General features: G+C 46.5%; 1 protein-coding gene across 1 annotated transcript; it reads right to left on the reverse strand.

The window, feature by feature from the left end:
* Positions 1-2,529: 2,529 nt before the first annotated feature.
* LOC102085901 (uncharacterized) lies at positions 2,530-12,410 on the reverse strand. The gene is made up of 9 exons (XM_021293538.2): positions 12,143-12,410; positions 11,293-11,406; positions 8,046-9,731; positions 7,356-7,455; positions 6,540-6,688; positions 6,255-6,367; positions 5,408-5,497; positions 4,442-4,564; positions 2,530-3,980 (listed from the first exon to the last, which is right to left on the reverse strand). The coding sequence occupies exons 1-9, from the start codon at positions 12,201-12,203 to the stop codon at positions 3,786-3,788; spliced, it is 2,631 nt and encodes an 876-aa protein (XP_021149213.2). The 5' UTR covers positions 12,204-12,410; the 3' UTR covers positions 2,530-3,785.
* Between the last annotated feature and the right edge of the window lie 1,302 nt (positions 12,411-13,712).

Below are 13,712 nucleotides of genomic sequence, written 5' to 3' on the forward strand. Positions count from 1 at the left end.
CTTGTTATGACTCAAGAAGCTCTGTTTCCAGACTGCTGCTTTTTCCCACAGGATTTTTTACACAATCAATTTTATTCACTAGGTAGATAAATTCTCTACTGCTGTTCCACACCAGACAACTTCAGGCACACCATGAATTACAATGAGGGAAACACATAGCAAAATACAATTTTAACAGAATTATTTTCTTCTTTGGTTAAGAGCCCAGCTGCTGTCACCCAGCTACCTCTGTCCTGACTTATTCCGAACCTTGGCTCAGGGCTGCTCTGTAAATTCACTATTACAGCTGGCAGGAACGTCAGGGACTGTTAGAGGTTGTCCGGCTCTTGGCTGGGCACAGCAACTCAGCTATCAGGCATGTAGATCCAAGCTGTGTTTTGTGAACCAGATGAAGATCTGGCCCAGGATTTTGAAATATGCTACTTCTTTGTTGTTGGTATTTTCCCCAGAAGCGGCAAACCGGATTATCAGGTAATTTTGTACTAATAACCCTAGGGCCCTTGACATTACAGGGAGGAGTAACAGGTAGAATGCAGCAAGGTAAGTATGACATAAAGTCACTGCGGGTTGTGTTTTCAGATGCTGTGCATTCAACAGTGCCAAGATCAAAGGGTTTTGCTTTGACTTTTATCAGCCGATTAAGCAGGACTTTGCTTCTGTGTTTTCCTCCACCTCATGTCCCACCCCAAGCTATAGGCAGGCTTTGACTTTTCTATTTCAGGACCAGGAGCCAAAAAGGAGAGGGCTCTGTCCCTACAGCTCTCCTAGTTCCTGGTGTTTAAGTTGGAGGTGTTAAAGGGACACTGATGACTCTGCCCATGTCTCAAGGCTTCTGCTCGGCTGGTCACCCTCAGGAGGCGGTGGCGATGCCGCCCTTCCTCTCTGAACCACTGTGCCCACTCTAGTATCAGGTCCACCCTCTATACCAACATGCATGCTTGAAGATGCCACTGAGTCAATTCCTGTTCCTATGGCACAGCTCTATTCTCAGAAGGATGAGCTGTTTTTCTCCTGCAACTGGAAAATACACTTCTTTATTTTCCATTTTTTTTTCTTCTTTCAATAGACACGGATGTCTGGGCTCCACAAAGGGCGAAATCAAGGTGGAACAAACCTTCTTCCTGGGTTGTTTCCAACCCCAGTGGGACTAAAATGTTGGTGATTTCACAAAGAGTCCCATTCATGAGATTGTTTCATCTCCCAGGGTGACCTTTCAGGCCTAAAGGCCTCCAAGTCATTGACAATGCAACCAACATTGGCCTTTTGCAGAAGTCTCTGAGTTTTCTCTGTCATTTTCTCCGTCTGGGGACCCCAAGTCCCCTCCTGTCCCCCTTGTCTGGCACACTGCAATGGAGCAATTCATTCCCATTGAGCAGGGAGAGGAACAGCTCCACAAGAGTCTGCTCTGAGGAGAGCTGGGCAACCATTTTTGACCAAAATCAACATTTTTAGAGTGATGAAAATATTTGATAAACTCTTGTCAATACCTCCAAATGGATTCAATCTCTGAAAATATGCTGAAGAAAGTTTAAATGTTTGTCTCAATGCTTTCATACTGAAGTATCTTGGATTTGCCAATTAAAACAGCAGCTTTTTCTCTCTCTCCATTTCTCTTTAAAAGTGTTTTTCTTCACCTTGAATGCTAGCAAACCTCTGAAAATATTAGAATTTTTTTTTTGGCCTCGATTAAAGTGAAACATTTCATTTAAATCTCCTCTTCCTTAAACTATTTCTTTCCAGTTTGCTTGTATAAAGCAGAGGGGTAAAATAAGGACTGAAATTAAATATCTCCCCGTCTTTCCCCTCTCCCAGCAAAGCGAGAAATGGTTCCCCCACAGGTTCTCCGAATGTCCTGATGCTGTGATGAAAACTTTCCATAAGAAACAAGCACCATGGAGAGTGAAAGAGGAGAAATGGACCCAGGCGAGGCATCTTGTGAAGAATCCAGCTTTTTAAACTGCTTTTCACTTGCGGTACACTAAAACGTATCATTATTTGCAGCACAAGGCAGCAGCATCACTGGTATATTTAAGCCAGGGCTGTTTTCTCACAGCAAAAAGCTTTGTGATGCTTCAGCACCTCTCCAGATTAATGCTTCTCTACCACACAGCCTCAGATTTCAGCATTTACGTTTGCTGGGGTTTTTTTTGTTTGTTTGGTTGTTTTTTTTACTGGAAAGTGACCAAATTCGGCCCTGGTGTTTATAGCTCGTTATCACTCCTCAGCAAGGGAACTGGCATCAGGGGGGCGTCCTTAGGAGTTATCTTCTCTTTCCCTCCTCTTCCCCACCTTGGAAAGTGATGCAATTTGATTTCCTCATTAGCAAGGGAACTGGCATCAGGGGGGTGACCTTAGGAGTTGTTATCTTCTCTTTCCCTCCTCTTCCCCACCCTGGAAAGCGATGCAATTTGATTTCCTCATCGGATCCTTCATGCAGGGCCAGGAAACCTCACATATTGAAATCCGTAATGCTTTGACCCACAAGGTTATTTTTCAGGTGCCCACCGCAGGTGATACCGCAGTCCTGTGTGACATATGACTTTATTGAAAATATTTTATTGCTTTCTAAAAATCAGTTTTAATAAACTCCAAAGAGATACAGTAAGTAGACCAGCAGAATTATTTAACAAACTCAATTATCTGGCACTTTCTTTCTCTGCAGGAGGAGAGCCAGTTCTGTTAGAACAAGATGAGAAGACCTGGTTTTGCCATAGTTCATAGAGGCTGAACTCCTCTGACTACACAGCATTTATGCTCAAGTTCCAGCAGAACTTCAGGTGAAATCAATGAATCGATGCACTGGTTTCAGCTGGAGTTTGATCAGCACCTTGCACCTGAGTCAGGTAAGAATAAGATCAACAGTTTTCATAGGCTAGAAAAGCCACCGACTGCACAGCCAGGCAGCTTTTGCCAAGGAAAACTCTTCACGTTGGTTTGAAACTTCTTTTCACGTCATCCCGGTTAGCAGATACTGCTCTGCAGTAAATCTGCACTCCAGAGGAAACGTACCATGAGATGTGTACAGTTACGCTATTGAGGCAAGAGACCGGCTTCTAGCACCCTAGCAGATGATTGTCCTGAAATTCATACTCTGCATAAGATAACATGGGAAGGGACAGTCATTCACAATGCTCCAGCGCTTCTAAGGAGATATTATTGGAGCCATCAAAACAGTAATTCCACCCTCACGCTGACCGTGAAGCACAGAAAATAGCATCTTGGCCAATGGCATTTCTTTTTACTGTTGGGGTCTGTGACCTGCCTTTTGAGAAGACATGTCAGAATACAGCCCCAGCTCTTGAGGGGCTTTGCCTCCCCTCTTTTAGAAAGTCCACTGCATTCACCAGTACAGTACCTGAATATATCTTCCACTCCTCTGTATCTTCCCTTCTCCCTCTTGCACTTCAAGTTTCATGCCAAGTTTATTCCTCGATGTGTAATTATGAAACACTTCACGTTACCCTGTGTCCTAAACCATAGCTATTAACTCTCAGTGAAAGGAATAAAGCTCTCTTACCCTGGGGCCAGTCTGTCACTGATATAACACTTTCTTTGGTCATGTCTGATCACTAGCAAAAGCTGTGAGTCTCCATAGGTGAAAATTTTACTTCTGGGTGACTGTGGTAAGTCAGCTCTGCACCGGGATGTCTTAGCAGGATCTATAGAAAGGTGAACAAGTCACCCCTGCAGCTGGGAAACCTCTCCCATTCCCCAGTTTGACCTCTATGTCATTTTCCAGCAAACAATTTCCCAGTGAGCACGGAACTGCTTGACCTGCACAGGAGTCAGAGGCGAGTGTGATTCTCAGGGCTGTCCTTGGGTGACAGTGGTGGCACTGTCCCCTCCACAGCAGCTGTGCCCACCCCGTTGTGCGCGGTGTGGCTGTGATCCAGATGTTCTTCCTGGCCTTTCGTGCTGTAGGTGCCTCTGCTAGGACCCAATGTGTGTTTCCTCTGCACCTGCTCCAGTATCTGCAGCACCTGGAATCAGTAAACAGTGAGTGGGATATAGGGGTGGAAGCACTAATTTAATCTTCAGCTATTGAAATAATGCCCTGTTCTCTTTTCAAGCTATTTGTCTGGGCTCAGCCTTGGGATTGCACTAAGCATTTCTGTCTCCTCAGAGGTCTCTGGGACAGGTGTAGATGGGGAGCCTGCCCCATGGAGGTCCACGACCTTGGATCTCAGACCCGAATGGATCAGTCTCACCTCACAGGTTCCCCAGAGCACAGCACAGAGAGGTGTGAGGGTGATCCGGAGGCAGGATGAGGATGCAGGTGACACAGAGCTCTGTTTTTCTGCTTTTTCACACCGCCCTGTGATAATTCCTCATGCTACCACAGATTTCTTCACCTCCTTACGGAACCAGGAAACCCCCAGTATGAAACCCACTAAATGGAGATGGAGAAAGGGAGTAGGAATAAAATCAAGATTAATTTTACCTGAGACTTGGGGATGATACCGACTCGGAAGAATCCAATGTTTCCGCTGTCGATTTTCGTGCAGTCCACAACGGTGGAGGCAATGTTCTCTGGAGAAGGCCCATCACAGAGAACCGCATCCACCTGAAGAGCAACAGATGTTCACACCAAGTTCCCCTCAGGCACTTGCGAAAAGAGAAGGCAGTTTCCCTCTCTCAACAGCAGGTAAGTATCCTCAAGGGCAACTCTGCTCCTTCCTACCCTAATGTATTGACGCTAATTAAGGGCTGACTTTGGAATGAACCAACTTAGCAAAAGCAAAGAGAGAGAGAGAGTTCTGTGGTGTGTAGGTGAGCAGTGTAGGTTAGCTGAGGAGCTTTGAAGAGGTCCCATCCACAAAGCAAATGTGCAGAAAACCAGATTTCTGAGGAGTTACAGGTGGAAGATTTGTACCGCCTTTTGTTTGAAACTGCCCTGTCATGAATACACAAAATGTAGTAATCTCAGGATTCAGCAGTGAAACAAAAGACAGCCATGACCATGAGCTTCTGAAAGTCCTGAAAGCCAGGAATATTTTAGAGCTTTGGCACCAGTTTTAGATGAGCTTCAGCTTGAGATGGGAATCCCCCATGTTCTGGCAGCTCAGTACCAGCTGGAGCCCTGGCACATTCAGGCATCAGTGGTTTTATTGCTTGCAAGCAAAGAAGCATTTTTTTATTGCTCATATCATTCTGTGTTGGAAGATAAACTAACTCACAGTGCCAAGCTGTTACTATACTGTATAAAACAGAATAATTTCATTTCCTATCAAGTTCTGTATTTTACACTGTTCTTTCACTATGACACCAACATGTGGAGCGTCAATGAGACTTTTTTAAAAAGACTCTTTCCAAGATCAATGATATCGTCTATTGATTTGCCTACTGGAAATGCATCCCTCCACTTTTTTGGACCAGCTGGAACAAAAAGAGACAGAGCCCCAATTACCTTGTCTCCCAGCTTGGCATACACTTGGTTGTGGTGTGTTGTGTCCGCCTCTCCCGTTGGGTTAGCTGACGTGACCACAATGGGGCCAACCTGGTGACAGAAAAATGGGAATGAACGCTCTGAGCAGGTTTGGGTGTATAAAACAGATGACTTGAACTCTGAAGTTCACTCATGAGTCTGTGACTCTAAAGAGAACTCAGTGTGACTCGTCCAGGCAGACACCTACTTTGTAGGCATCTACAGTCCTGCCAAATCTCTATACATGACTAACACCCCGCTAAACTGGGGTTTACAGATGATGATCAGGAAAGAACTTTTTGTTTTCCAGCAACAGCAATTGCCAAAGACCTATAATGTCTGTCCCAGAACTGAACAGAACACGCAGGGTATCACAGTTCCTCTGGCTACACTCCGGACCTTCTAAAGTTATTCTGGCTTCAGATAAGCTTGTGCTTGCAATGGAAGTGTTCTCTGTAGGAAATCAGAATAAGTGTCTGTTAATGGCATCTTTTCTGGTTGATGGTTGTTCCTTTAATCCTCTTTTCTGCAACAACAAAATCAGCTACCAGCTGCCTGCATACCCCACTCCTTCCTAAGGATATTTTTCTTGTGGGACTTTCTCATTTTAGCACTTTTCACTCCCCAAACCTGTCACTTCACTAAGAAAAGAAGAAAGGGAGGAGAGGTAACATGTCAAGAGGGCTGACAGAGAGCTCCAGCCTCTCACTACCCTCCCAGAGGCCAGAGGACCCAGGTCTGGGGACTGACACCAAGGCGGCTCTTGGGCAGTGGAATGGCAAGGTCCGGTCACCGGTGCTGCTGGGACGAGTGTGCTCTGGCCACTCACCAGGTCGATGAGGTGTGTGGTGACAGAGCAGTCGGGGATGCGGATGGCGATGCTTTGAGGGGTACCGACGTATTTAGCAGAGTCCTTCATTCCCAGGAAGTCCACCCATTCACCTGCACAGGGAAGAGTCACACGGCACTTGTGGATGTATCCTCAGTCTAAACACAATGATCTTACCAGAAATATCATCACGGAGCATGTGGCATTGCAGGGATGCATGACTTAAAGTTGGAGTTTCAAAGCCAAAGCTCTCCAGAGAGCTTGGAAGTAACAGGATTTCCTCACCTCGGGGAACCACCAAGCTGATGGGAGATGGCCAGGCAGCCTCCATGAAGTCCCAGAGGAGGGGAGTGAACAAATGCTTTGCAGGTTCCAGTTGTTTTAGGCTAGAAATCCAGAGTGACATAGGGCGATCCTGGGCCTGGCGCTTGGAGCTGGAAAGGAGGCAAGAAAAGTGAGCCTGGAAGTCAGATGGGGATTTATTTTCAAGCTGAAAATGAAATTGTACTGGTGAGGCTTAGAGTTAAGACAAAGTGTGCAGCCTCTGCCCCAGGTCACCAGTCTGTAGTAGAAGGAGGACTGTTCAACAGATTACCTGACGGGAAGGGACATTAATGACTATTCCCAACCATGAATGCCTACTCCAAGGTTTTAGCATCCTGCATAGTGATCGGTAAAAAAACTGCCCAAGTTCTGAGGAAACCCCACCAATACAAGAGCTCCTGGCTGCTTACGAAAGTACAGTTAGAGGCATTTGTTAAACACGTTGGTTGTGAAAATATATACCTACAAATATGTGATATAATCCCCTGACCCATTTGCCAGTTCTTTGGGTTTCCTTCTGATATCTGAGCTACCTGGCTCCATCGCCTGCCAGGAGCCTTCAATATCCTAGAAGACAATTCCAGCCCAACTGTCTCCTTCCCTCATTCAGATCTTCTCCCCCAGACCCATCACCCTGAGTTCCCATGAAGACTGAGCTACATGTCTCTTGGCTCCAGATGGCTACTATAGCCAGTGCTCAGCAGTAGCTATAAGTCCTATAGGATTCTTTAGACTAGCCAAGGAAGCCCTCGCTGGGGCGGCAAGACAAATACTTACTGGTGAGCTTTCTCCACAGCATCAGGCCGATTACAGGCTGCCACAAGCACATACACAGTATCTGTGGGGATGCCGCAAGTCCCTCCGTTCTTCAGGATATCTGTTGGCATGTGAACAGGGCAGAACCCCTTGAGTGACTAGAAGTGAGGGGCTGTAATTCACGGAAGAGCTGTCACAGACAAAACAGACAATTTGGTGCTCTCATCTCCTTTTCCCAACTAACAAAGCATTTCCTCTGACAGTGCATTTTCTAGCATCCATTCAAGAGGAGATCTGGCATTTAGGGGAGTTCTGGGACACGTTCATCAGGGCCAGAAGTCATTCAGCCCTGTGGAGAGAGCAAGCACCATGCATTTGCCCTGCTTTCTCTGTACGAAGCTTTCAGTGGTAGCCCCAGCCTGGAGGATTCATGTATTTAAGACTGGATGAGCAGACAGGGGTATGATACAGGACAGAGAGAGGCAAATTCACTGCTAAACCCAGATCCTATCAAGGAATAGGTCTTATTTCTCCCACAGAGTATTTAGCTTCTAATGACTCTTGTAACTTGGCCCCCTTCATCAAAACATCCATCCATTATCATGGTTTCCACATCTGGATTGGAAAGATGTTATTTTAATAGCGTTCTGCTACAAGACCTCCCAGAATTTACCCTCCACCCCCACATTATGCCCTATGCATTTCCCTTACCTGCAATTCTCTTGACCGAGGAAGCTTTCCTGGCAGGCAGGTGAAGGCACTTGGTCATTCCTCCCCCCACACCACTCAGCTGCACAATGGGCCTACCCATTGGTAAGTAGGAACCCTCAAAGGTGCTGTTGAAAAGGGCAGACAGGAAGCAGTAGAAGCTGACCAAACCAAAGATGAGGGAGGCAGCAATGTCATAGCCAGCTGGAAGAGCATGGATGGAATCCAGCAAGAAACTGATAGCAATGAGCAAGAAGGTGAGGGAGTAAAAGAACCAGGCGATGTTTAGGAAGAGTGTGCAGAAGACAATGAAGACATTGAAGAGCATGAAAGCAATGATTCCTACCGCTGCATGGAAGCTTCTGGTAGTGCCATAGAGGCCACCGTATCTTGTCAAGCCCCAGATGATCCACATGACAGCATAGAGAATGAAGGCACTGCTTTCCAGGGTTTTACCCCGGGCAAAGGCCACTGAACCACCTAGAAACTTAAGGATCCCACCAGCTACCACTACCCATGGAATTACAACTGTAGCAAGCGGAGCCTGTGGGTCCCCTGTCATTGTTATAGCAAAAGAAGCGAGGACACTGCATGCGTAGCCAAGCACTTCTGCATCTGCATACTTGGAATACCCCAGGTAGGGAGCGTGAAGGTCTGCCCCTTCACGAAGCTTCAGAAAACTGCTGCGAGCAAGGAGGGCCCTCACAGCACCCTTCCCTGTTGGGATCGTGGTGCTTGCATTCGCATTGTACAGGTGAATTAAAGTCATCAAGGCGGAGGCCACAAAGATGGCCACATCCATGCCTTGGGGTCCACCTTCAAAAAAACCCTTGGGACTGCAAGCTAGTGCAATGCAGTAGGCCACATAAAACAGCAAATACAGGCCATCCACTGGGCTCTTAAGAGTGAGAAAAAGAGCCAAGACAACAAAAAGAATTGAGAAAACCACCAGGAATGGAGTATGGAAAGATGGCTCCTCTGATTGCCAGATTTGGTACAGAAGGCAATAGCCTCCAGCAAATTTCAGGATAGAAGTGAAACCAAAGAATGTAGCCATCAGGACATCCATAGCACGGTATGATAAAATGCAGATGCCAGTCTGGTAGATCCCGGCTGCCCACAGCCAGGGCACTTGACCGATAAATAGTTTGCCAGTGACTCCCAGGAGCCTACAGCCAAAGACACTGGCAGACAGCATGTTCAGAATCAGAGCAGTGACTGCAAAATGATTCACGCTGCCACTGGTGGGTTGGATCTGATCATGGGTCTTCTTCTTGGCCAGATCGGTGCCTGGGAGGGTAATTTTCTCTTTGGTTAGGAAATAGAGAATCCTTCCCAGGGCAAAATAACCACCAACCAAGCAGACAATCATATAATTGCAAGCCACAGCGGAGGAACCGAAAGCTGTGCTATAATGCATGGCAACTTCATGAGCACTGGCAAGTGAGACAGCAGAAGCAATCATAGCTAGGATGACCTCTCTGCAAAGGAAGCCCACCACTGCGATAATGAGTAGTGCCAAAGTAAACGTGACCAGGCCAGGCACCAAGGCATTGCGGAAATCACCGGTGTCGTTCAAAACTCCTTGCCCTCCCAGGATGAAGACCACTCCATAGCCGCACCAGAACACTGAGATGGTCAGGCAGAGAGACAAGAACAGAGGGGCGTTTCTCAGGTTTCTTCGAATTCCTGTGAAACAATGGACAACAGAGACAGAACTGTGATTTCAAGATGATAGGTTATGCAAAGCCGTAGTTAGGACCCTGTTAGGATCCATGTGCTATAGGCACAAGGTATGTTGGAAGTACAATCACTATGCTAGCATGGACCTGCACGGGTCCTGCATGATGCTAGACAGAGCTATTATATCACAAGTGTGGGCAGGTCTGCACCATGTCCCATTACTTTGTGTAGACACAACCATAAAGACTCCATCAACACGACGTTTGTGTTCATCAGAGCACCTGAGGTGAACTCAAAGTACTTGAGTTCCTTCAAGTCAGTACTGTACCAGGCCTTGCACACTGTCTGCCCTAATGAAATCAGGGTTCAGCAAGCCATTGTCTTCTCTTCCTCATGATGCCGACAAGGCTCAATAACAAGACCATAATACCTTAATGCAAATAAAGTCTTAACGTTTCTCTTGTTGGGGTTGCCTGTGTGTCATACAACCTATTGGAGTCCCATAAATAATTGGGACTTCTCAGGAATTGCAAAACTCATTCCTTCTCAGGCACTATCCTATTTGGTATCCTGATCTCCAAAATGACAAACCCTTGGCTTAAAATACTTCAAGTTGAATGAAACCCTTTTACTACCCCCAAACAATAACATAAAGCACCTTATTTTTACTGCTATGCTTTCTCACCTCACGATGTGAGGATACTGGTCAGCACAGGTAGACCTGGAAGCTTCCTTCCAAGGTGGAGCTTTGTAATGGATCTACACTTCATTTCTTCCTCAAGCTGATAGAGCCTCATGAGTCAGACTCAAGTTGGGAAGGGAAGCAAGAGCTCTGCTGAATGAGTCCCCAAGCTACAGAGGACTGTAATCACACAAATACGGATCTCTTGGAATAAGGGAGCACAGAAATTCCTGCCTTTGGTAGGTGGCTGTTAATTCCCACCAACTGTGGAACATCACCAGCCCAGTGGTCCATTCCATATGGTCCCATCAATACAGATGCTTCTAAGCACTTTCTACAAATGCTGGGTGCCATCAATGACTGGGAGAAGTCACACTGGGAGAAGAAACACCTGTGTTTTATGGGTTAAAACATGTAGTGTCTTTCCCAAACTGTCTGCTTTGTAGTGGAAAAAATACCATCATCAAATCATACATTTTCATGTCCTCGTTGCTCTGAGTTAAAAAAGAGAAATAACTCAGCATTCATTCTAAAAAGTGTGGACTTTGTTACAGCCAGATAAGTAGATCTCTTGGCATTTACACATCGACATGCCATTTCAATCCACAGATGCCTAAAGTACTCTCAGAAAGCCTGGGAATCATTTTTAGAGAAATCATGTATTCAGTCTGTTAAAACTCTCAGAGGTCCCGGTAAAGCATTTGTTCAAAACTAACACTGATTTCTTCAGTTGCCTATATAGGAAAAAATTGCTCCTCTAGGAGAACGGATTAATGGTCTGGCAAGGCTGCCACAGCTTGGATAAACCTGTTGGCAAAGCAGACCAAATACATGCAAAGCTATAGAAGGGGGAGGCCCTGAAGCTGGACACCCTCTGAGACTTACCTGCATACGCCAAAATAGATGATAAAATCAACAGCAGGACTCCTAGAGCTGTGTTGGGGATCAGAGGGGCCGCTCTGGTTAACTGGTAGAAATGCACTGCCAGCAAGAGTGAGCCTGTGTGGAAAAATAACAGAAAGAGCTTGTAAACTATGCCCAAAAAAACAGGAGAGAACCAGAGCGGCAAGAGTGAGGAACAGAGAAAAAATAACAGTACAAGATCTACAAATAATGAAATCTAAGGAGCTGGGGGGGTGTGTTGTAACTTGATTTGTGTCCAAGGTCTCAACTCTTTCTGGGTGCTTAGTTTTAACAAACTTAATCATGTTTGAAAGTGCTCCCCCCTTGTCCAATAAAGGTAAAAACCAGCTCTCCAATTCCAATTACACAAAAAGCAGACAGACACACACACTCTATGGATGATCACATAAGCCTTGTGCACACAGAAAACTAGCCTAAAAATGGAAAGGGCAGCACTCAGAAAGATGAAACACACAGAAGGAGCAAAGGAAAGGGAGTGAACACAGAAAGCAGAGCTGCAGGGAAAACAGCGAGGAAAGGAAAAGAGAGGCAAGTGCATCCAAACAAAGATCATTTATGAAAGTGACTATCAAAAAGTTTTGATTTGCTTCCCACCCAGGATGGATCAAGTACAAAAAGTTCAGGCCACCACTCTAAAGCCAAGACAAATATTTTGTTGGCTGCTGAAACAGGCACAGGGATCTCTGGATCTAAAAGCTTTACCCAGAGAAGACTCAGAATTAACAGACTCCTGAGCCCCCTTTGCAAAGGGGGCTGTCCATGGCAGCTAGTCCCAACCCCATCGCCCCGTGCCAAGATACTCCATCCCTACCTGCGGAAATGCCCAAGAGCCCTATGGAGGAATGCAGTGACTCAGCTTTTCTGTCGGCCATCGCGGAGCCCGCCGAAGCCCCGGCTGCAGCTCAAATGCTGCCTCTCTTTCCTCCTAGCTCTTTATAACCAAAGCAACTCCACTGGCCTGCGTTCCTCCCTGCTCTCCACCCCTTTTCCCTACAAACATCTTCTGTTAGTGTTCCTTTCTGCATGCGGGAGGAAATGCAAACGAGTTCCTCGCTGCAATAAATTTCGGTCTGTGAGTCAGCGTGGGCTGCTGGTAGCTCCCTCCAGGGGCCTGTTAATTTTACTGTTGATTAACCCTTGTTAAAAAAGACACTTGACAAATAACGCAGAGGGTTTATTACTATTACTGCCTTTTTGCTACTGCCAGCGAGGAAATTACACCAGTTAAAATTAAGGCTTTTTAAATAATCCATCTTGCTGGAGCAAACAAGCACTTTGCAAGCCCAGGAGCTCCCCGGGGACCAGTTATTTCTCCTCACACTGGCCATGGTCCTGCTGTTTGTCCCTGTCACAGCTATGAATGCCTGGCACCACTGTCCTGTGCTGGGCAAGCCCAAGGCACATTCAGTGTCATTCCCTTAAAGGTGACTTCTGTCCACATGTCACACATCTATCTAACCCAGCCTCTCTGCACACACACACGGGGAACTCCTCCAAAGTGGTTTTCATGAGCGAGGTGTCAATGCAGACATGCGGTCTGGAGGCCATCAGCATGAGGATAAGTCTAGAGGAGTCTTGTTGGCTTCGCAGGAGATCTGTGCAGGCGCTGAGTGGATATCAGTCAGTGTCATGATCACTGGTGTAAATCCCAAAGGTGACATGAAGGACCTATGCACACATGCCTGCTGCTTCCCATGGAGAACATGAGATCAGGGCATAAAGGTCTTTGGCAACAGAGGAGAGGATGCAGAAAGCAGTGGACACTGGCTTTGGGATCATGTTCGGTTGCACATCCAGTGGGAATTAGGTGGAGAACTGTCCTGTGAGAGCTAACGGAGCTTTGATGGAAAACAAGGGCAACACCTGCCTGCACTTATGTACATGGTTTTGGTTTTGTGCAATGGACCAGTGTAGGGCCTGTTCCCATGAAGGACTCGGCTCTTGTTCCCATCAGACTCAGCTCAAGCAAATTTCACTCCCACTATCTCGACAAAAGATGCAGAACAGTGTAAAGAGTTTCACACTAATATTACTGGGCTGGGCAAGGATGAGTCTGCAGAGGCCCAACAGCAGCAACCTGTGATGTTCTCCCATAAGTCACACTCCACAGCCAAAGCTGGAGGACAGCAAAGTTGTTGGAAATAGGAATTAGAGCTGCAGAGACTGGAGCTCAAAGACAGGCCACCAGGATCATCTAAGTGGCAGTAGATCTGTAGCAGCATCCAGAACAACCCTGGACTGTCAACATCCACAGATAATCATAGAATCACAGAATGTCCTGAGTTGGAAGGACCCACAAGGATCATGGAGTCCAGCTCCTGTCCCTGCACAGGACACCCCACAGGTCACCCCATGTGTCTGAGGACGTTGTCCAGTCTCTG

This window comes from Columba livia, chromosome 12 (genome assembly GCF_036013475.1).
Source record: "Columba livia isolate bColLiv1 breed racing homer chromosome 12, bColLiv1.pat.W.v2, whole genome shotgun sequence".
Taxonomy (NCBI): Eukaryota; Metazoa; Chordata; class Aves; order Columbiformes; family Columbidae; genus Columba; species Columba livia.

Bases quoted from the DNA above. Each gene is read 5' to 3' on its own strand.
- LOC102085901 (XM_021293538.2), bottom strand. From the start codon at position 12,203: ATGGCCGACAGAAAAGCTGAGTCACTGCATTCCTCCATAGGGCTCTTG. The intron at 5,498-6,254 runs GTGAGTGGCCAG...TTCTGTCACCAG, and splicing joins CCACACACCTCATCGACCTG to GTTGGCCCCATTGTGGTCAC. The intron at 3,981-4,441 runs GTAAAATTAATC...TACTGATTCCAG, and splicing joins GTATCATCCCCAAGTCTCAG to GTGCTGCAGATACTGGAGCA.